General features: G+C 44.4%; 2 protein-coding genes across 6 annotated transcripts in view; one reads left to right on the plus strand and one right to left on the minus strand.

The window, feature by feature from the left end:
* Window positions 1-6,632, plus strand: part of ZNF410 (zinc finger protein 410) — a 43,911-nt gene extending 37,279 nt beyond the window's left edge. For 3 of the 4 annotated variants that reach the window (XM_055538620.1, XM_055538623.1, XM_055538621.1), the window contains 2 exons: window positions 1,150-1,277; window positions 5,855-6,632. In XM_055538620.1, coding sequence (XP_055394595.1) covers window positions 1,150-1,277; window positions 5,855-5,893 — 167 coding nt within the window. In that variant the 3' untranslated portion in view covers window positions 5,894-6,632. Of the gene's footprint in view, window positions 1-1,149; window positions 1,278-5,620; window positions 5,679-5,854 lie in introns of all 4 variants that reach the window. The other variant, XM_055538622.1, reaches the window with a different exon arrangement.
* A 427-nt stretch (window positions 6,633-7,059) lies between these two features.
* Window positions 7,060-20,433, minus strand: FAM161B (FAM161 centrosomal protein B). Of its 2 annotated transcripts, none has more exons than XM_055538611.1 (9): window positions 20,219-20,433; window positions 17,031-17,350; window positions 15,505-16,058; window positions 13,412-13,758; window positions 12,821-12,948; window positions 10,825-10,989; window positions 10,507-10,606; window positions 8,953-9,095; window positions 7,060-8,278 (listed from the first exon to the last, which is right to left on the minus strand). In XM_055538611.1, the coding sequence occupies exons 1-9, from the start codon at window positions 20,270-20,272 to the stop codon at window positions 8,140-8,142; spliced, it is 1,950 nt and encodes a 649-aa protein (XP_055394586.1). In that variant the 5' UTR covers window positions 20,273-20,433; the 3' UTR covers window positions 7,060-8,139. The 2 variants fall into 2 exon arrangements, with proteins under 2 accessions (XP_055394586.1, XP_055394585.1); XM_055538610.1 differs by having other exon boundaries at window positions 13,400-13,758.
* Between the last annotated feature and the right edge of the window lie 2 nt (window positions 20,434-20,435).

Raw genomic sequence — 20,435 nt, forward strand, 5'->3', positions numbered from 1 at the left:
CCTAGCCCAACTATTTCTATCTTTCCTATTGCAGTTATGGAAGAACTTAACTTTTAAAACATTTAAACAGAACATAACCAGGTTTTACAGAGGAGAATTAAAGCAATTTCTCCATACCTTCAAAAGCCATACCTTCTGGAGAAAAGAAAGGGCTCTGTAGGAAACAGTTGCTCCTCTCTGGTATAGAAAGTTCACCCAAGTTACACAGGCCAGGCCCTCTTCTCTGAAAAACTTAACAGGTGAGGTCAGCATGCATTTATTCAGTGCCTACTTGTGTACCTGGCACCATGGGAAAGATAAAAGTAGAAGACAGGGACCTTAAACTAGTTGAGAAGTCAAAACTTACATTTGGGAAACAACACTGAGTGAGTAGAAGGTAGTGTTTTAAGCAAACATTAAGTTATATGGTATCCTGGAAGAGCAATGTAAACTAGAAAAGCCCTCTTAATTTATTTGAGAGCTAAGTGGTTTATGTGTAAGCTGTTTCCAGAAGATCTTCATGGTGATTCTGCTGATAAACATTTAATAAGTCAGATCCTGTGTTTTCCTTACTCATACCTCAGTCAGTTTTGGGTATAAAGACCATATTTGTGTAAGTTACATATGGAGCACACAAGGCAGAGTGCGCGCTTCCACAATAAGCCTCTTCTGTTTCATAAATTATACTAGTGGTTAACTGAAGCATGAGGCATAAAAATGGCATGGAGCTCCTTAGCCAGCCTTGAGGAAGGTCTCAAAGGAGGAAGAGACAATGAGTAGGAACCTTGGAGCCAGGTTTAAGCGCTTGACCAGCACTTACTGTGCTGTTTCCATTACTGGTGACTGCTTTGCTGGTTGGCTCTGGGTCCCTGATTCATATGCAGTTTAATCCAGCTAATAGTGCTGAAACCATATTACTCAAAATTTGCGTATTGAGAAATGGTCAGCTGTTACATCAAGATTCTTTACCTTTTCTTCCCATCCCCCTTTTGTAGTACTTTCCAAATTCACTGATAACAATTATCAGGCAGGAATTAATTTGGAAGAAACAGGAATGTGGGAATCAGTTTTTTGGTGAACAGTTTTGAGAGTTCTTAATGAGAGACTTGCTAATGAAGGTAGGGAAATCTTTGGATTCACTTTGCACTGAAACCTTTTCTGCTGTTTCAGAGGTGCTTGCTGAAGGATCCCCGCGCCCCCTGTCTTCAGTGCCTGATGTGACACATCACCTGGTGACCATGCAGTCGGGGCGGCAGTCGTACGAGGTTTCTGTCTTAACTGCTGTAAATCCACAGGAGGTAAATCTGTCTCTTGCCCTTACTTTGCTTCTGTGGAGAGTAAGATGGGGAATGATTGGGAATCTACTTCAGAGGATCTGAAAAACATTCTTGTTTCCCTTTCCTGGAGACTTTGACTAGAATATCTTCCTTTAAGCTAACCTGAGTGTTAGGGTCTCCTGAATTGAGAAATTGGTCCTTCACATCTGGGGCTTTCAACTTTAGTTTCCTTGATACACATGCCCTAATTTATCATTCATTTTGCCAGGGTTGTTTGTCTGGGAGATAACCAGGCTGAATCAACTGAGCATATGGGAATGTGTCCACTTGTTTGTTGAGTAAGAACTATTATCTAAATCAAAGAGGGCTTTCAGGTTGATTCTAAGCACCCCTTACTCTATTTGCTTGGTTCTGATCCAGAAAACAGAATGAAAACCAGTTGGGCTTCTAGAATCTTCGGATTGTCCTTTTACTGGCCTTGTGTTGTGGAGGTAGATGACTTCATCATGAGCTTATTTTATATGCACATGCTTTTCCCAAAGCCTGTATATCCTGGCTTTGGCATTAGAGTATCTTTTACTTTTCATTATAACCTTTAGACCCCAGTCCACCATTACAGTGTTCAAATGACCCTGCCTCCTATTTGAGTAGTCTCAATTTTTCTGTAATATTTCTGAGGATACCCAAGTTCACAAGGCTCTGAGCATGCTGTTTTTGCCAGAATCCTTCCTTGTATTTATTGTGACCCATTATTTCATTCTTGCTTATGTTATATTGAAAGCTTTTGTTATTTGTTATCATTGGTTCTTTCCTAAGTCTCCTTCTTCTGGTGACTGCTTTGAAACATGTCTCACCTGGAGCCTTCCTTTATTTTTTCCCTGCTTCATATATCTGTCTAAAATTTTTTATTATGGAAGTTTTCAAAGAGTATATATACTGAGGAAGAGATTAGTATAATGAACCGAGGTAGGTATCTACCCATCTTTAACAATTAACTGTCTGCTGTTCTTATCACTCCCCTCCTACTGTTTGCTGGTGATGTTTTTATTTATACTGGAGTATTTTAAATCAGATCACAGATATTTCATCTGTAATATTTCATATTTCAGTATATACCTCTAACAGATAAAGTTTTTCATAATTATATCTGTATCATACCCAATAAAATCAACAATAATTTATTGATATCTTCTGATATTTAGCCTTTTAAATTTTTTCTCAGAAATATCTTTTTATGGTTGGTTGGTTTGAATTGGGATTTAAACAAAGCCTATATATTGCGTTTGGTTAATAATTCTTTTTTTATTTCTAATAGTCCACCCCTCTTTTTTTCAGTATAGCTATCTATTTAAGGAATTGGATTATTTGTCCTGTATAATTCCCCACATTTTTATTTTAGCTGATTGACTTCCTTTGTTGCTTGATACACTTCTCTATCCACAGATATCCTGGAAACTGGTAGTTACATTTAGGGGCTTGATTAGGTTCCTGTTTGTTTTTCCCTTGGCAAGAATATTTTGTTGGTGGTTCTCCTACTTCCTACTAGGTTTCATCAGGAGAGATATGATATTCAGTTGTTCTCTTACAGATCTCAAGATTGACCAGTGCGTTATGTCAAAGCTTTGGCAGCCATTACTTATGGCCTAGATCTGTTTTTTCATTAGGTCTTGAACAGTGATATCCTGATTCTCTTTTTTCTTTCTGCTTTTATTAACTGTGATTTCTTCTGTAAAAGAAATACTTTAACTGTTGGGTTGACCAATTCAGGAAAATCATTTCCTTCTCTTTGTACTTAGCACAAATTACCTGACGTATCAATCCACAACACTCAGTGTTTTCTTCTTTTTAATGTTTGAAACTTTGGAGCTTTTCTCTCCCATACTACTAAATACCTTTTTTAATTGAAGCACTCCATATTACCCCAAATAAATGCCAAATGTATGAAGACTTAATTCATTCAACAGATACTAATATATGTATCTGTAAATATTTCAGTATATACCTCTAACAGATAGTTTTTCATAATTATATTTTTATACCCAATAAAATTAACAACAATTTATTGATATCCTCTGATACTTAGCGCAAGGCACCCTGCTGGGTACTAGTTATACAGTAGTAAATACAATCTTTGCCTCAAAGAGCTTATAGTCAGAGTTAGGACCTCTACCTTTTATAACTCCATAGCTATATAAATGATGGCCCTGCAGTTGTGCTGTGTAGAGAGTTTAGAATGGGAAGGGCAACAGGTCAATAACCAGCAGATTTTGTTCAGGGTAGTCGTGGTAATCTTGGGGGAAGTCATGGAATAAATTTTAGAGCTTCAGTTGAGACCTGAGGGATGAATTGCAATCATCTTGATGGAGACGTGGGAGGGATTTGGAAGAAATTTAACAGATGTAAAGGTAGCAGTATATACAAAGGCAGAAGGTGAGAGGGAGCATGCCTGGCTATGGAACCACAACAGGTTGAGTGTAATGGACTTAGAATGGAGAGAAAGGTGTGGAATGGAAAAATGAAAGCAGGAAAGACAAGCTGGTTCCTCTCTTGGAAGGTCTTACAGGACATGATTTTATCCTAGGGGTACTGGGGAGACACGACATGTTTTTAAATGGGGTATGACATGGTCAGTTTTGTGTATGCATAAAGTCCAGTAATAATACATTTGTTCTCTTGAACATGGAATTGGCTTCAAAGTGTCCTTGTCTGGGTGATGCTCACTGACAGCCTCAGGCAGACACAATAACACAAACTGCCTAAAAAAAAGAAAAGAAAACTTCCCTTCACCCCAGGAGAACACAGGGGCCTATGATGGAAGCCTCAGACGCTTAATTGTGGACGCCACCAGAGGAACGTGCCGCTCCTAGATGCAGCTGAACATCCTGCACGGTCACGTGTTCCTCATGGATCCTTGTGTGTATACAAATATAACTTCTGTCTGAGCCTCACTTATTTTATTTTCCTTTACCACCGTCATTTTCTTGTCATCAAGGCATTTCCATTGTTCATCCCCTCCTTTTCCTTCTCAAGGTAGGCTTGTCACATTCTCCAGTACCTTTCATTTTTTTTCAAGCTATCAGCCTCCAAAGGCTCCAGGCTTCATCTTCTTCCTCATCCAGGGTCTGGCTACTAACTGACCATTCTACCAGTGAATGAGGAGTATTGATTCCTTAGGGATTATTCTCAGATGCCAGAGCAGGAGAAGGCAGTAGCAAACCTTAAAACAACACGTAGCCATACCAAATTGTTTCTTAAAGATCACCATGCATTGTAGATCAGACCTATAAGAATCTATTGATGGACTTCTAATTGGACTCCTGTAAATATGCTCTAAAAATAAAGATAACTTATCAAGAATATCAGAGAACAACCAAGCCAAGTATCAGAAATTATCATGGAAAATATATGAAGAACTACAAGTGAACTCTCACTCAGATGGTTGATTGGACAGTTTTGATTTTCCTTCAGGGTGACCAGGCCTTCTGAGAATTAGAGGGTTCGCTCTGCAGGCCCAGCAGAGGCCCAAGGGCTTTTGACCTCTTGTGGACTAAAGGTCTTCCCAAATGGGTTTCTGTAGCCCCACTGAGTTTACATTCTTGAACTTAGGAACCAGTATAAATGATTGCCAGCTAGCTTTGACTTTATATTAGAATATTTCCCAATTAAAAGAAGGAGGAAAACAGAAATTACCAGTTCTTTAACATTTCTCAAAAGTGCCATCGCTAAGTTTGAGTGCAAACATGTGGCTCTTGGTCTAGATGAAATGCATACCATTCTTAATCTCTACCATACAGCATCAAATCAGATCTGTAGTTTCTAAGTTTTATGCTTTTCTTTAAATTTATTTAACTTCCATACCATTAAATCCTACTATGTAAATTACCTTCATCTAAATTAAGATCACCAAATATATCTCCAGCTCAAAATTTATTTGATTAGATTTTATAACAAGCTCAGTGTTTATCCTGTTTTCACTGTATTATTCCCTTCTCGTTTGTTTTCATAATAAAATAGAACCCAGTTTCATCAGTTATTATACAAAACCACTTTACAGTAGGAACCCTGGGTGTAGAGTGGAATGTCCACCCCATTGGAGACTCTCAGGCTTGTCTTCCTCATCACAGGAAAGGTATTTTAAGGCCAGGAAATCTCTGATTTTTCATGACTGGGTTGTAGTTTTCATGCAGGACCCCATTCCTTTTACTTCTACTTGAACCTGCAGCCTTTGGTTAACTGACTTTGGTTTAACAGTACCTTGGTTAACTGATCGAGATTTTTGGTTCTACCAGTTCTGATTTGCCTGACTAGTGAGTGTGATTACACAAATAAAAATTTGGCTTATAGAATATTATTATTATTATCAGGACATCTTACTGCCCTAGTGGAAATGACAGCATCAAGTGGTCCAAGTGCTGTCCCAAGGTCAGTATAGAAATGCGATCTGTCAGTCTGTGCATGACTCTTGCTTTGGAACTAGCTGTCCCTGACTCACCCTTGTAGTGTATTCCCCACCCCCAGTTGTAAACCTTTCACTTAGTATGAGTTTTTTCCTATTATTCACTGGTAACTATTCCAGATTTGTTTTTAATCTCTTACAGTTACTAAACCAAGGAGATTTAACTGAAAGACGGACATGAGCCATGGGTGCTGACTCCCGGAAAAGCAGCTTTGTCTGATCCCAGAGTGCATTCAGTAGGAACAGGATGCTTATGGCTCACAATTTGCCAGAACCAAAACAAAAAAGGACCCCACTTTGCCTCTGTTCATCTTTCCTGGCCTAGAAGATGAATGTGGGAGAGCTTCTCTTCGGTTACCATCTGATCCAGACAAGGAAGAAAGCAGTGAATATGGGCTGGGTAACTGGACCTACCTCTCTTCCCACTGCACAGTTTTGGGATGGACTTCTCCCAAAAGTGAGTTTGATTATGTGTTGGCTGCGGTTTCTCAGTAAGACTGTCGAGGGGAGGTTTTCCTTTGAAGAGTTTTCATCCCAGACTGAGCTGTCTTTTCACTTGGGTGAACTAAATCCTGCCACCAACCATAAAACTTCACCAAGAAGTTCAGCTTTCAAGATGCCTTGTTGCTTTGGAGAAGGGTGTGATGTCAGTCCTGTTGTGACATTCTCCCTTTAGCAACCTGAGTAAGAGACTCTCCGCCACTGGGCTGCAAAAAAATAAATTACTTGAATCCCTGCTTGGCCCAAGCTGAGGTACTCTTTTGTCCTAATCACCTCTACTTGGCCACTTTGCTTTCTTTGTTTATGGAACATACAGTAGCATGTTAAGAGGGGTTTTTTTTTGTTTTATTTTTTAAGTTAAAAATCATATGATTCAGAGCTTCAATTGTTTTTCCTTTAAATAAAACAGCTGGTCACTTCTTTGGCTCCTTGTTTTAAACAAATTTGTTTTCTTAGAGAGTAGATTAAGAAAATAATTCAGCCTTTCCCTTTAAGATGGGGCACTGATTTACCCTTAGGAGTCCATGCAGGTAAAACTGAGCTCAGAAGTCTTGGGGCACCTCACACGAGCATCTTCATCTCCAACTAACAAACCCAGATGATAGTTAATAGAGTATCACTCTTGTCATCACCAAAAGGACCGTGTTTGAGTCTGGAAAAATGGCAGTAATAACAGATATTCTTGAATCTTTCCAGAAAGGTAGTTTTAAAAGCATGATCAAAGTTCTCCTTTTAGAGCAGGCACTCTTGCTATCATCCTATCTGTAAGTTACTGAGAGAGAATATCTAATTATTGCTGAGAAGAAAAGCATCCAAAGATGACCTACTAGTAGGACATCATGGCTGTCAGAAGAAGTTTCAAATTTATTAAAATGAACCTCATGCTGACACAGTACATACATGCATACAGTAGCACATTCTGAGCAGATACAGCAAAGAATTAACTGCTGTTTTAAATAAAGTAATTACAGTGATAGTTCTTAGTTTGTTAATGACATGCATAATTACCCTGAGTTCATACTTCTGTTTTTAAAATGCCAATTTTATACTAGAACTTACACTTATATTTATATTAGAACATTGATCTTCAACCAAGGACATTTTGCCACCCAGGGGACTTTTTGCAATATCTGGAGACATTTTTGGTTGTCACGACTGGGGAGAGGGATGCTCTCAGCATCTAGTGAGTCCAGGCCAGGCCAGGCCAGGGGTGCTGCTGAACATTCTACAGCATATAGCTCCCTCACCCAAAGGTGTCATCTGGCCCAAAATGTCAATAGTGTTGAGACTGGAAACCCTGTATTTTGGGTTGCCAAGGTGTCATCCCCCATGGGCTAAATCTGATACACAAATGTGAATTGTTTTGCCCCACATTATTTCCAAATAAGTTTTGGTGGGCAGGGGGCGGGCGGGCCATGCAGCTTGTGGGATCTTAATTCCCTGACCAGGGAATGAACCCGCACCTTGGCAGTGAAAGCAGAGTCCTAACCACTGGACCACCAGGGGATTCCCAGTAATTTTTAAATTAGTTGCCAACATGCAAATTTCTGGTTTCTGTTGAAAATGTGGTTTATCTGGCAATTCTAGGCTGATAGTTCAGCAGGACAATATTTTCAAGTCTCTTTTCTATCTCCTGTCTTACAGCTAGCCCATATGACCCATTTGTTTCCTGACCAGGAAGGCTTACACCTTTTTTCTGTACAAATGCTTAAGTGTGAGGCACAAAGAAAGAACCATTAATCAGCTCTGATCTCTCCATCTTGAACTTCTCACTTTGATTTAACTTGGATCATTCTCTGTTATCTACTTTTCTTTCCCCCATTCTCCAGAAGTAACCATGACTGAAAATCCAAGTTTTGCCCACCTTGACTCAACCCCAAGTTTGCTGCTTGATATTATTCAAAAGCAGTATTGTAAGTATCCTTATTAAGCAAGTGTTCTGAAATTATCTGGTAATTCGTAAGACAGCTCCTCCAGTTCTTTCTTGGGACTTGAAAGCTGTTCCAGAGATTCTTCTAAATCCTGCTGTGGATTCCTGCTGCCACGTTTTGTAGTTTCATGAGTGCTGCAGAATAAATTAAAGCATTATACAATTTTAAGTTTTAAAGGAACCATCATGTAAGGGATAAGCTTGGTTTCAACATTATCATTATTCTCTATGATAATAAAGGCAAATTTCTAGGAGGAAAACTGAGATAGGAATTAGGGAAAGGGCTGCTAGGACTTAAAGTTTGAGAGAAATGGAAATACTGTACTTTTGTCCCTTTGACTTAGATGATGTCAATGGAGGAGTTGGTGCTAATGAGTTACTTTTTAAAAATTCTAGATTTGAACAAGCCATGGTGACCATGCTAAAGGGAAAAGAAAGGCTTTGATCAAGATTTTACAGCTTTTATTGGGCTCTATAAAGGTTTCTGTCTTCACTTGTCAAAGAGTGTAATTTAACATTTAATAGGAAGTAAAAGTATACATGATTTTTCTTCAAAAGTGAAGGCATTGGACTGAAATTGGAAAAATGATCTGTTTCATATTGAAGGAATCTAGACCTAATATACAATGGTTATATTTTATTCACAACTGCACTACGCACCAAATTTAAATGTGTTACTTGGAGATTCCTGGTTTAGTATACTGTTAGTATAGGATTGTGACCTCAGAATATGAATGAGTGCTCTAAAGCTTCCTCCCAGCAGCACTGCTAGAGATGGTGCATGAGAGCTGCAGGATGACCCCAATCACCTGGGACAATCACCGACTTCGCACTGCTCCTTCCCCTGTAGAGCCCGGCTGCCCTGACCCTTGTTCCTCACAAAGTCTTCATCCAGCCCAGCCTGCTTCAGGGTGTCTCGATACCGCTGTTCTGCTTCCTTCTTGGCAAGGTCCTGTGGAATAGAAATGAATCTGCTATAGCTGAATTACCAGATTAATTCTAAACTGCCTGTTTAATCTGTATGCTTTAATACTTCTTTCCCATCCCACCACTCCACCATTAATGCTATACACAGATTTGTATGAAAATTACTTAGAGCCTCGTTTTCAAGCTTCAAAGTACATAGGAACTACCTGAAGATCGGATTACAATGCAGATACTCATTTGGTAGTTCTCAGATGGGGCCTGCAATTCTGTGTTTCTAATACTCTCAGGAGATGCCAGTTGTGTTTTGGGAACCACACCTTTGCCAGCCAAGGATTCAGATTTTTGGAAGACCAAGTGAGACAACAATGAAAAAGATGGACTAAGAACATTTAAGATTCAAAAGCAACCAAACCATCATCAGGAACACTTACATATAACAGACTGAAAATAAGCTGCATTAGTAACATTCTTAACAGGATGGATGGTCTGTATATAGACCAGAAAAGGGTTATTTTTTGCATATTTGTTTAAGTGATATTTTTCCCAGAGTGGTGAAAGATCTTTTGAGATCTGAGAGTGAGCTTCCTAGGAAAAAGCTCACATAAAGAGCAAAAGTCATTATGAGAAATTTTTACTTAGAAATCTAAGTTGCTAAGTAAATCCAAGACAATCCAGTGTGTGTATGTGTAATACGCAGGGAGCTAGGGAGGACTGGACTCAGGAAATGCCTCAGTAATGCACTGATAATGCCCAGCATTTGGATCCAGGTCACTACAGAATGCCAACTTTTGTTTGAAACTCTGGAGAGGAGAGAGATCTACAAGGTCTGATGCATCTCAAAGCTGTCTGGGATGGTGGCCTTTCTAAGGCTGTTCAAGTAACTCCAGAGCTTCCTTAGGGAAATCTCAACTGAGTCCAACTTCCCTAAAAGTCTGGAGAACATATTAAAGAGAATCTTGCAGTCGGAAAGCCACATAACCTGGAAGAGGCCTTGTGGGGTTACTTGCAAGCATCCCAACCCCTGAGGACCTATAAATGCGCCACAGCTCTAGAGGCTGGGGATACCCGGGGCACCAGCACTACAGGAGGAGAGGTGATGTTCGCAAGTTAGAGATACTCCCAACAGTGCCAGACTGTCAATTGTATGTCTAGGATCTAACCTCCATTCTGATTCAAACTGTAAACTATAGTGAAAACCCCAGGAAGAGAAATATCCCTTTATAAATGCCTTTGGAATCCAGTCTTGGATGAAATCAGTCCAAACAGTGTTCACCAATGCACTACTTACTTTGGGAAAGATAGTAGTAATAAAATGAGCCAAATTTAGAATCTTTTTGAGCCTAAGGGAAGTGTTTAATACCCAGATATTAAACTGTTTCATAATGTCTACGAGCCATGTCATCCAAGACAGAAAATAAATGATACTTTAGATTTACCTTGGTAACCTGTTCGAAGAGATACGGCCGCCTTTGTATTCTTTTATTCATTTCCTCCAGTTCTTTCTTATACTCTTCTGCTCTTTTACGGTCATTGTTCCTGAAATTAACAAGACTTTTAGAGTGAATTCCAGGTTTTTCCAATCTGGAATACCTTTCATTCCAGTTAAATGGAGTAACTCCCATAGACATTGGAAATTCCTAACTGTGCCTGGCAAAATTCTTGACTACGATTACAGGAGCATACTGTAATAACCCCATTTTCAAGGCAAATGGCTCCCAAGATAGTTATCCCTTTGACACATGGAGGACACTGACCGATTCTCTTTCAGCTTTGCTTTGAACACCTCCTCCAGGCTTTTATGGGGATCCATGGCTTTTGCACGCAAGGTGACAGATTTAGATATCGCCTGACACTTCTTTTTGTGCATCTCCAACCACTGAGTACTTTCATCTGCTTTGTCCTTTTTCTCAAGTGAACATCTAAAGGGAAGAGGCAAGGAAGAAATACAGATGACCAACCTGGGTATAATTTAAAGCAATCTTAGTAACCTCTCTGGAAAGTCAAGTTGGTTTTTTCTATGAACAGGTGACTAATTTACCACAGTGGGATTTCAGAAAGAATAAGATTCTGTGTTTAAATGCACTGGCAGATGAAGTCTTTCCAGCACCATGGACAGTGAGTTTCTACCCTAGGAGAAGTTCATCAATTGAACTGAAGACATGAGATAAAATACCCTTACACTCAGGCTTCCTGCTATCTGGAAACAGTAATACTAATAATCACCATTTGCTGAGCTACCTACACTGACCCAAGTACAAACAAGCACCAATAAGTACTTTATAGCCATTAGCTTTTGTAATCCTAACAGCTGCCATCTGAGTTAAGGACAGTAAGTCTCCCTGTTCATAGGCAACAAGACTGGGCCTCGAGGGTAAGCTGCTTGCTCAAAGCTACCCAGCATGTAAGTGAAAGCCAAGGTTAGAACCAGGATGTCTGACTCCCAAGCCGCCCTTGACAACTGTGCTGTAAATGGTAGATTGGAAGGTGCCTGAATTCATGGCCCTTTAGGAATACCTATTTGCATTTCCACAGAGACCTGGAAATGGGTCTCCTTCAATGCACAGACAATTTGGGATCAACTTGCAGCATTCAGTTTGTGTAAATATCATTCTACAAGGTACTATGGAGAATTCTACCAAAAAAGTCAAGACTCTTGGCAGTTGGATGTTTATATTCAAATGGATATACTAGGAAGGAGAGTGGGAAAGTTTAATCTGCTAAAACGTCAAATTCCCTATTGCCAGAACGCAGACATGGACATCCTCTGCAGGTGGGCCACCCTCTGGTTCATGAGACCTATCGTAGTGAGACCTCAGAATAATGATGCACTGAGCCTTGATTTAGCAGCTTTGAAATTTGAGGAAGAAGGGAGTATCCTTTAGATTCTAAATACATTTCTAAAATCCCTGTTGTGGGTCTTCAGCAGCCAAGGAGATTCTGTGCACTCCTGTGAGCCCCACAGGAGGGCACTGAGATGCCAGTCTTCCCAGGGCTAAGCCACCTGTTACACTGTGACCATGCCTGCTGTCTTCAGCTCAGAGGCCTGCTGGAGGAACTCCTGCCGGGGGCACTGGCTGGATGAGACCACCACCAGGACTGTCAGGTCAGTTAAAGAGTTAAAAATGAGGAGGCTCCTGTTTCCCAACTGACTTAAAATAGTTCCCCAAGATGAATCAGAAAATATCCGCCATGGATACCTCATCTTCTTAATGGCAGGGTCACACACACAGGTTCAGGCTTCTCTGAATTCCTGTTCCTATAGCTTCCTCTTTTCACCAATGGATCTCCATCTGTTTGGAAACTTCTTTCTTTCCAGCCTTTGTCTGGTTGACTCCTCATTCTTCAGGTTTCACCTTAGACATCTATTACAAGAGACCCAGGCTGCCCAGTGCCCCTACAGTTCCCCATATTCCCCCATCATTATACTACTCACAAGATATAATAGTTGCTGCTTTGCTTTTCTGTATTTCAGACTAGATATTAAACTATAGGTTCTATAAGGTATCTCCAACTTTAACACTGTGCCCAGCACAAAGTCACTCCCCCAAGGATACTGGCTGAGTGATGGCTTGGCATTCTGCAGCACTTGGTGTGTGAGGGTCACATGAATTCCTGTCCTGATCAGAGGCTCCCCTTTTACCCCTTTCTCGGTCTCTCTCATAACAGGAGAGGAGGCTCAGCAGATGGGTGCATTCCAGCATTTGGGCCAAGATGCGAGCACCACGAGCCTCGTGCAGCCTGACCACTCACCGGACCGCAGATTCCCGCTTCCTGGTGGCGTCTGTGATATGTACGGGGAGGGTGTTGGCAGAGAGGGAAGCAAGGCCATTCAGAGAACGACTCCTCGACAGGCGTGTGGCGGGTGGCTGTGGAGATTCCTAAAAGAAACAAAGGCTGATGTTGGTGGGACAGCATGTGCAATTAGTTTCTGTCTTCACTGGGATTCAACTATAGTGAAGTACTAGTCAGAGTCTTCATTTCTTTCTTGGGATTAAAACAAGGGTAATGAGATCTATGGGCCAAGACTTGGGTATCAATCCCAAAGTTTTTAATTAGAGAAGAGTTCTTTGGAATTGGTACTGGGACGTGGCTAATGGATCCCAACTCCCTGGCTTCCAGACTTGCTTGGACTTCTTTCTGCAAAGTCCCTCTACCAAGAAGAAAGGAAGGGAAGTATTCTTGTGGTCATAAATGTTTAGGATCTGTGAATCTGCTTACAGCTGAGCCAGTGTCTTTTTATTTTTTTAAGACAGAAAAATGTTGAGAGAAGTGCCTTCCATTGAGACTTGGGCCCTCCTGTGTTTTGGGCCTCAGCCCTGGCCCACTTGCCTGAGCTCCCACCTTTCTCCCTTCAGAGGCTGCAACATCACAGGGCCTCCGAGTGTGACACAGGCTGGCGGTTCTCAGCAAGAAGGGCTTGTTGCGCGTTGCCTCCCGGGTGTCTCTTCTCTTGGCAGCTCGCTTCTGGAAGGCCTTGTAAAGTTCTTCATAATCAGGGACAGCAAGATTCACCCGAGGCTGGAATCCAAAGTCAGTGTGCAGAAACCCAAGCTTTTCCTCCCGGGTCCGTGTGGCTGTTCGAGGCTGTGGGTCAGCCTGGCTACTAGAGGGGGCGATGGGGGAGGAGGCCTTCTGGAGCGTGTCTAGGGCTCTCATGTGGATGCGAATTTTCCTAAGGAGCTCAGCTTCTGTGGAAGAGAAGTCAGGGTGGCAGTGGGTGAGAAGGGACCAAGCTTCATACCAAAAGGTCTGGAGAGCTTTCCCTCTTAAATACTTGCAATGATGGAGTGTAACGAGGCTGGAACCCGTGATTAAGTTTCCAGGAATTTTGCAAGCCAGTTGGCACCGTGTGGAAAGCTTGAAATTGGCCAGGATAGGAGTATGTATTCCATAAAGATGGCAAACACTACAACTTCCTTTTTTTTCTCTTTTTTTCTAGAGAGTGCCCTAATGAATGTTGACTAGGACACTACTGCTATGTGCCAGTCAGGCTGCAGAAGCAGCTACCATTTATACTTAATGAGCACTTTCTATAGCGCCTTCTTCAGAGATGAAGCGGGAGGGATGGGCCAGACCCCGGCTCCTCTCCCAGGTCTCCCTTCTTGGGCAGAGGCCCCACTGTCCACTCAACTGCCCAAGCCCACATCACTTTTGCTGCCTCCTGTCTCATTTCAATCAGTCACAGGTTCTGCCATCTCCTCCTCCTTAACCTCTCTCTGGGCCAGCCTCTTTTCGTCCTCTCTGCTTCATAATTTCTCGAGTCACTGAAATAGGCTTCTGTAGATCACAATCCCACTGGGCTCACCCATCCCCCTTTATTATCCCCAGAGCAGAGTGAGATTTCTGAACTGTGTATCTGACCACGAGCCACCCTAAAACCCTTCAGTGGGGACTTCCCCAATGACTAAGACTCCATGCTCCCAATGCAGGAGGCCCAGGTTCAATCCAGATAACAGATCTAGGTCGTGGAACTAGATCCCACATGCCGCAACGAAGACCCTGCACAGCCAAATAAATAAATAAAATCTGAAAAACAAAACCCAACCCCTTCAGTGTCTCCCTGCTGCCCTTGAGATGAAGGCCAAACTCCCTCCCGTGGCCTGCAAGGCCCCAGGCCTAGCCTGTGCCTGTCTGTCCCACCCGTCTTTCTCTTTCCCCTCTACCTTTCCATGCCTTGAATGTGCTCAGCTTTCTACCTTCAGTGCTACTATCTCTTCCTGATACACTCTTCATTGCTTTTCTTCTAATTCCCCATGGCTCCTCCTTCAGGGTCAGCCCCCACGCTCACTTTTCTCTGGGGACCTTCCCTCACTGTTCCCACGCCTCACCACACTCTAAGTCAGGTCCCTCTGTTACACGTTCCACAGGCTCCCCCAGGCTTCCCCTTTTATCCCCTTCAAGTGACTCGTCACATTTGTAATGATTTGTCTGCCTCCCTCCCTTGTCCACAAACTCCACATCTGTTTCTTCACACCTGGGGTGTGGCATGTGTTACTGAAGGAGCGAATAAAGCCAGAGTCAAGAAGCTTCACTTCTTGAAATAAGTACCTCACAGGAGGTGGGAGGGGGCCTTTCCTTGGGGGCAGCTGGCTAGCGGTGGTACTGGCCTAGGCTGGTCCCCAGATATCTCAGTGGCTCTCTGCTCCGGTGCCTGTGCTGCCACAGAGGTTTTGGCATCCACTCACTGAGACAGACGAGGTCATCGGAATGAACCTGGGGCCTCCTACCCCTCTGCCAACCAGGTGCCCCCATTGTACCGGCCGACCCAACCCTACCTATGGCCTGGGCCTGCACTGAGCAAGGTCTCTGACGGGGCCACCCCCGAACAGCCCATCTCCATGGCCAGGCTGACCCCTGAGCCCAACTCACTCCTCCACAGCACCCACTCAGCACCTCCGGGCAGGAGGGGGCCGGGAGGTTAAGGATGTCTTTACCCTGGAGTTTGTCCCCGAGGGCTGGCTCCAGAACGGACTTGGGGATTCTCCTGGTGGCCTTCTGCTTGGGGACTTTGGCTGTAGCAGCGGCGGCGGCCAGGTCCCTCTGCAGAGCAGCTTGCTTTCTCCGCTCCTCCTTCTCCAGGAAGCTGAAGGGCTTCAAGGAAGAGAGGAGCAGCTCCTTCCTCTTCTGGATCCCTGCCCGCCTGCGCGCCTCATTGCGCTCCATGACCTCCTGGTAGAGGGGCAGGTAGACGTGGGCAGGCACGGGCTGGGCCCGGAACTGCCGGTGGCACTCGGCCTCCTCCTGGCCCTGCTTCTCGGCCTGCCGCCTCTCGGGCTCAAAGGAGGCAGGGGAGGCCAGCCACTGCGCCTTCTTCCTGGCCTCGCGCATCGTCATGCGGAACGGCTGAGGGACGGTGATGGACGACACCCAGGAGCTGATGCTTCTTTGCTGGGAGGGAGGCCTGGAGCTGGACGGTGGCTGTGGCTGAGCCTTGGGAGTACGGGAGGGCAGGGTACCCCAGGAGCTACAGCGCCTTACGGAGCCACACCTGGGGGACAAAGCAGCTGTATGCGTGGAGGACGGGACAGCCAGGACGCCCAGCTCCTCCAAGATCCTCCACCTTTCCCCCCACTTCCATCAGGTCACACCTAGTTTATCAGCCTCACGTCACAGCCCCATGGGCCTCTGGTTTGGTGGCTGGTGGTTTTAGTCGCTAAGTCATGTCTGACTCTTGTGACCCCATGGACTGTAGCCTGCAAGGCTCCTCTGTCCATGGGATTCTCCAGGCAAGAATACTGGAGTGGGTTGCCATTTCCTTCACCAGGGGATCTTCCTGACCCAGGAATCGAACCCGGGTCTCCTGCATTGTAGGCAGATGACTGACTGCCTCTAGTCATCTGCCTACAAAAACTGCCTGTGCTTTTCTCAACCCAGCCTCTCTCCTTCCCACAGGCCAACCCGGCAGCCCTAGGAAGGAAGTCTCTTCTTAGAATTAATCTACGAGTTTTCCACTTTGCACTCTAATCTTTTCATTTGGTAGAGAGACGAGGGCAATGATGAGGAGGAGGGCTTTAGAGTCAGGCCCAGGTTCAAAACTTGCTTCAAACAATTACCAGCTATGTGGCCTCCAGCAAGGTTCTCCTGGAACCTCATTTCCTCAACTGCAGAATGGCAAAAATGATATCTGCTTACAGGATTATTGGGAGGAGAAAAGAAATACTACAAGAGATAAAGTATAATGGCATAGAGCAGGGCTTGGCAAGGCAAATGGACCTTGGTGCCATTCTCAGGGAGGTAGCATATTTGGGAAAGGCATCTCTTTAATTGATCCCAAAGTTTCAGTTGACTAAGGGTTAGCCAGCGTGAATAAGGACTGCTGGGTAGGAATCAGAACACGTTTGGCTGATGCTGAGCTGGAGCATGGGTAAGTGGCACTTGCAGAAGGAGGTCTTTGTTTTACTGAGGAGGAAGATGAGGCCTAGAGTCACAGCGCGGCTTGGCCAGAGCTGCGCTGCCTTACCTCGCAGATGGGGGGTACTGCGCCTGTGGCTTCCCCCTGCCTTTGTCTCGGAAGAAATGCTCCAGGTCCTCATCCTCCTCAGAGAGGCTCTCATTACTGTCTGGGTCAGGTGGATAAAGGGATTCCAACAGGCACCACCTGTCTTTCTGCCTCAGTGCCTGCAGAGTCTCGAAAAAACTCCCAGTTGAGTCAGAAGTAGAGTCTGTCTCCTCCTCTGGACTGAGGAACTCACTGAGTTTGCCAGCCTTGGGCAAAACCAGCCCATCCCCGTTCAGCTCCTCGTCTGCATCTGTGTCTGAGGAGGATTTGGGGGAAAATATCTAAAACAAAATAGAACAGACTGTGGGTCAAACTATGATTTCAACACGTGACTATTAATTTCATGTTAAATAAATCTATATATTAGGGACTGGGGTAGGGGACCAAGGAAAATGTGTTAGTTGCTTTAAAGAAATTTCATGTTTCAGGATATAGGCTGTGATTGGTTGGAGGGCAGGAAAGGGAATCAGAGCTGAGTTGGTTCATGCAGTGTGGTGAGCATTTGTGGAGTGCCTCCCTTCACCATGCAACCCTGCGCTCTAGGAATCCTACCTGTGACCTTGGCCACACTCTGGGACCTGCCCTTTGGGGGTTTTACCTACTAGTTGCCAATCTCCCTTTTCGGGCTTCCCCTGTCTACACCTCTGCTTTTCTCATATGCTAGCTAATTCCCATCCTCTTACTAGGAATGAGTAATTAACAGGAGAGACAGTGTGGTTTAGCTGAAAGAGTCCTAGAAAGTGGGAAATCTAACTGAGTTTAAACACTCCTTTCATTCAGAAAACATTTACTGGTGTCTAATGTGCAATGCTGGGCGGTAGAAGGGGACGACAGAGGATGAGATGGTTGGATGGCATCACCGACATGATGCACATGAGTTTGACTACACTCTGGGAGTTGGTGATGGACAGGGAAGCCTGGCATACTGCAGTCCATGGGGTCGCAAAGAGTCGGACACAACTGAGCAGTTGAACTGAATGTGCGTTGGGCATTGGGTTGAGAACAAGACAAACAAGGTCCCTACTCTTGTGAAGCTTACATCCTTAGTGAAGGGAGAAAGACAATGTAAGATGGTTATCATTCAACAAAAGCCACAAAACTGTGATAGACTGATGGAATGGCTATGGGAAGCTTCTCTGTTAATAAAAGTCCATCAGATAAAGACCACTAGGAATGTACCTGTAATCAGAACTAGGTTTATTAACTTGTTACAGAATACCTTCTAAAGGGGCTTCCCAGCTGGCACTAGTGGGAAAGAATCAGCCTGCCAGTGCTGGAGACGTAAGAGACATGGGTTTGATCCCTGGGTGGGGAAGATCCCCTGGAGGAGGGCATGGCAACCCACTCCAGTATTCTTGCCTGGAGAATGCCATGTACAGAGCAGCCTGGTGACCTACAGTCCATAGCGTCGTAAAGAGTTGGACACGACTGAAGTGGCTTAGCACACACTTCAGGAAATTAGGAAACTTGTTTGGGGTGGGCGTTGAGGGCTTTTTCTAGGGTTGGTTTGTCCTGAATGATTCTGAGGAGGATTAGGGGGAGCAGGGATCAACTCTGGATGGATGCTGTCATCAAGAGGGCAGTTTAGTAAGTGGATGAATGAGCCATTTTTATTCAAAAGGTGGCAAGAACCAAGTAGGGCTGGGTAAGCAGTTGGTAAGTAAGCATAATCATTTAGAAGTACGGGGTATTAGTTGTTTTGCAGGTACAACGTGGCCCTGTGAGAAATACTGATTTCTGCTGATCTTGCTGCTGGCCTCATCTGGGTCTATTACAGTCTTGAGTTGTACTTTCTCAGTCCTGGGATGATTTTCACTTTCAAAGTCCTCACTGTGGAGGACTTTCAGGTTGACACCTGATCAGTGAGAAAAATGTCAGACTTGCCAAGATGTGGGGAAAGAGGGTTTGGGGTTCAAAAAAAAAAAGAACAAGTGCAAAGGCCTTGAGGCAGGGACCTGAGGCTGGAACAAATGATTCTTGGAGAGGTAGAAAGAGGGTCAATGTGGTTAGAGGACAGTAGCAGAGAAATCCTTAGAGAGGCAGGCTGGGGCCATGATGCGACGCACAGGTTGACTGGCTGCAGTTGGGGGAAGGGCTGTTTCCGGTCTCCAAGTGGACACCTGGTAAGGACTGAACTGGGTGCTCAAAGATCTGGCTCTCATACTGAAAAAGAACACTGGATTTTGAGTCAAAGGTATGTGTGCCCTAGCCCTCATTTTGCTACTGAAAAGCGTGTAACTTTAGGAAAATTCTTTTCTAAAAAACGACTTTATTGATATAATTCATACATATCATACAATTCATACAACTCAGTGTACAATTCAGTGGGTTTCAGTATATTCAGTTGTGCAACCATCACCACAGTCAATTTTTAATCAACTCTCAAAACACCTCATTGCATTTAGTAGTCACTTCCTATTTTCCCTAACCCATCCCCACTCCTCAATCCCTGAGACCACCAATTTACTTTCTGTCTCTGAATTTGGAGGGTTTCCCTGGAAGTTGGTAACGAATCCGCCTGCAATGCAGGAGACCCCGGTTCAATTCCTGGGGATCCAGGAGATCGTGAAGATCTCCTGAAGAAGGGATAGGCTACCCACTCCAGTATTCTGGGGCTTCCCTTGTGGCTCAGCTGGTAAAGAATCCGCCTGCAATGCGGGAGACCTGGCTTTAATCCCTGGGTTGGGAAGGTCCCCTGGAGAAGGGAAAGGCTATTCTGGCCTGGAGAATTCCATGGACTGTGAAGTCCATAGGGTCGTAAAGAGTCGGACACGACTGAGCTACTGTCACTTCACTTCACTTCTGAATTTGGGGGCAAATTTCTTAATCTTTCTGTGCCTGTTTTCTCCTCTATAATACAAAATGGAGACAACAATCCTGGAGGTGGTTGAAACGATAAGCGAAAACTGAGGGTCACCGCTACGATTCTATGAAGAGCCTGACGCAAGGCGCAAGCGGTTCAAGTCCCGGAGTTAAGAGCCCGCCTTCGCGTCTGCAAACAGTGCGAGCTAGAATCCCACGCCCCGGTGACACTCCCCGGTCGTCTGTCTCCAAGTCTGTCTCCAAGGCAACGTTTCAAACAGCTCCCTCTCTCGGGTTTCCTTTCCGGGGTGCAAATCTGATCCCTCTCCTTCTTTTTCTCCCCTCACCTGATGGTTCCACTGAGCGCCGCCGGAGGCTCCTGCAGACCTCCCCACGGTCATCTCCTCAGCCGGGTAGAGAGACAAACGGCGGTGACAGCGACGGTGACAGCGGCGGTGGAGGCGCAAGCGGCTCGGCTCAGGTTCCGCCCCTTTCTAGCGTGGGCCTCTGATTGACTCCCAGGCTGATACTTGACCCATTCCCCTCCCCAGGAAGCCTCTCTTC

This window comes from Bubalus kerabau, chromosome 10 (genome assembly GCF_029407905.1).
Source record: "Bubalus kerabau isolate K-KA32 ecotype Philippines breed swamp buffalo chromosome 10, PCC_UOA_SB_1v2, whole genome shotgun sequence".
Classification (NCBI taxonomy): domain Eukaryota; kingdom Metazoa; phylum Chordata; class Mammalia; order Artiodactyla; family Bovidae; genus Bubalus; species Bubalus kerabau.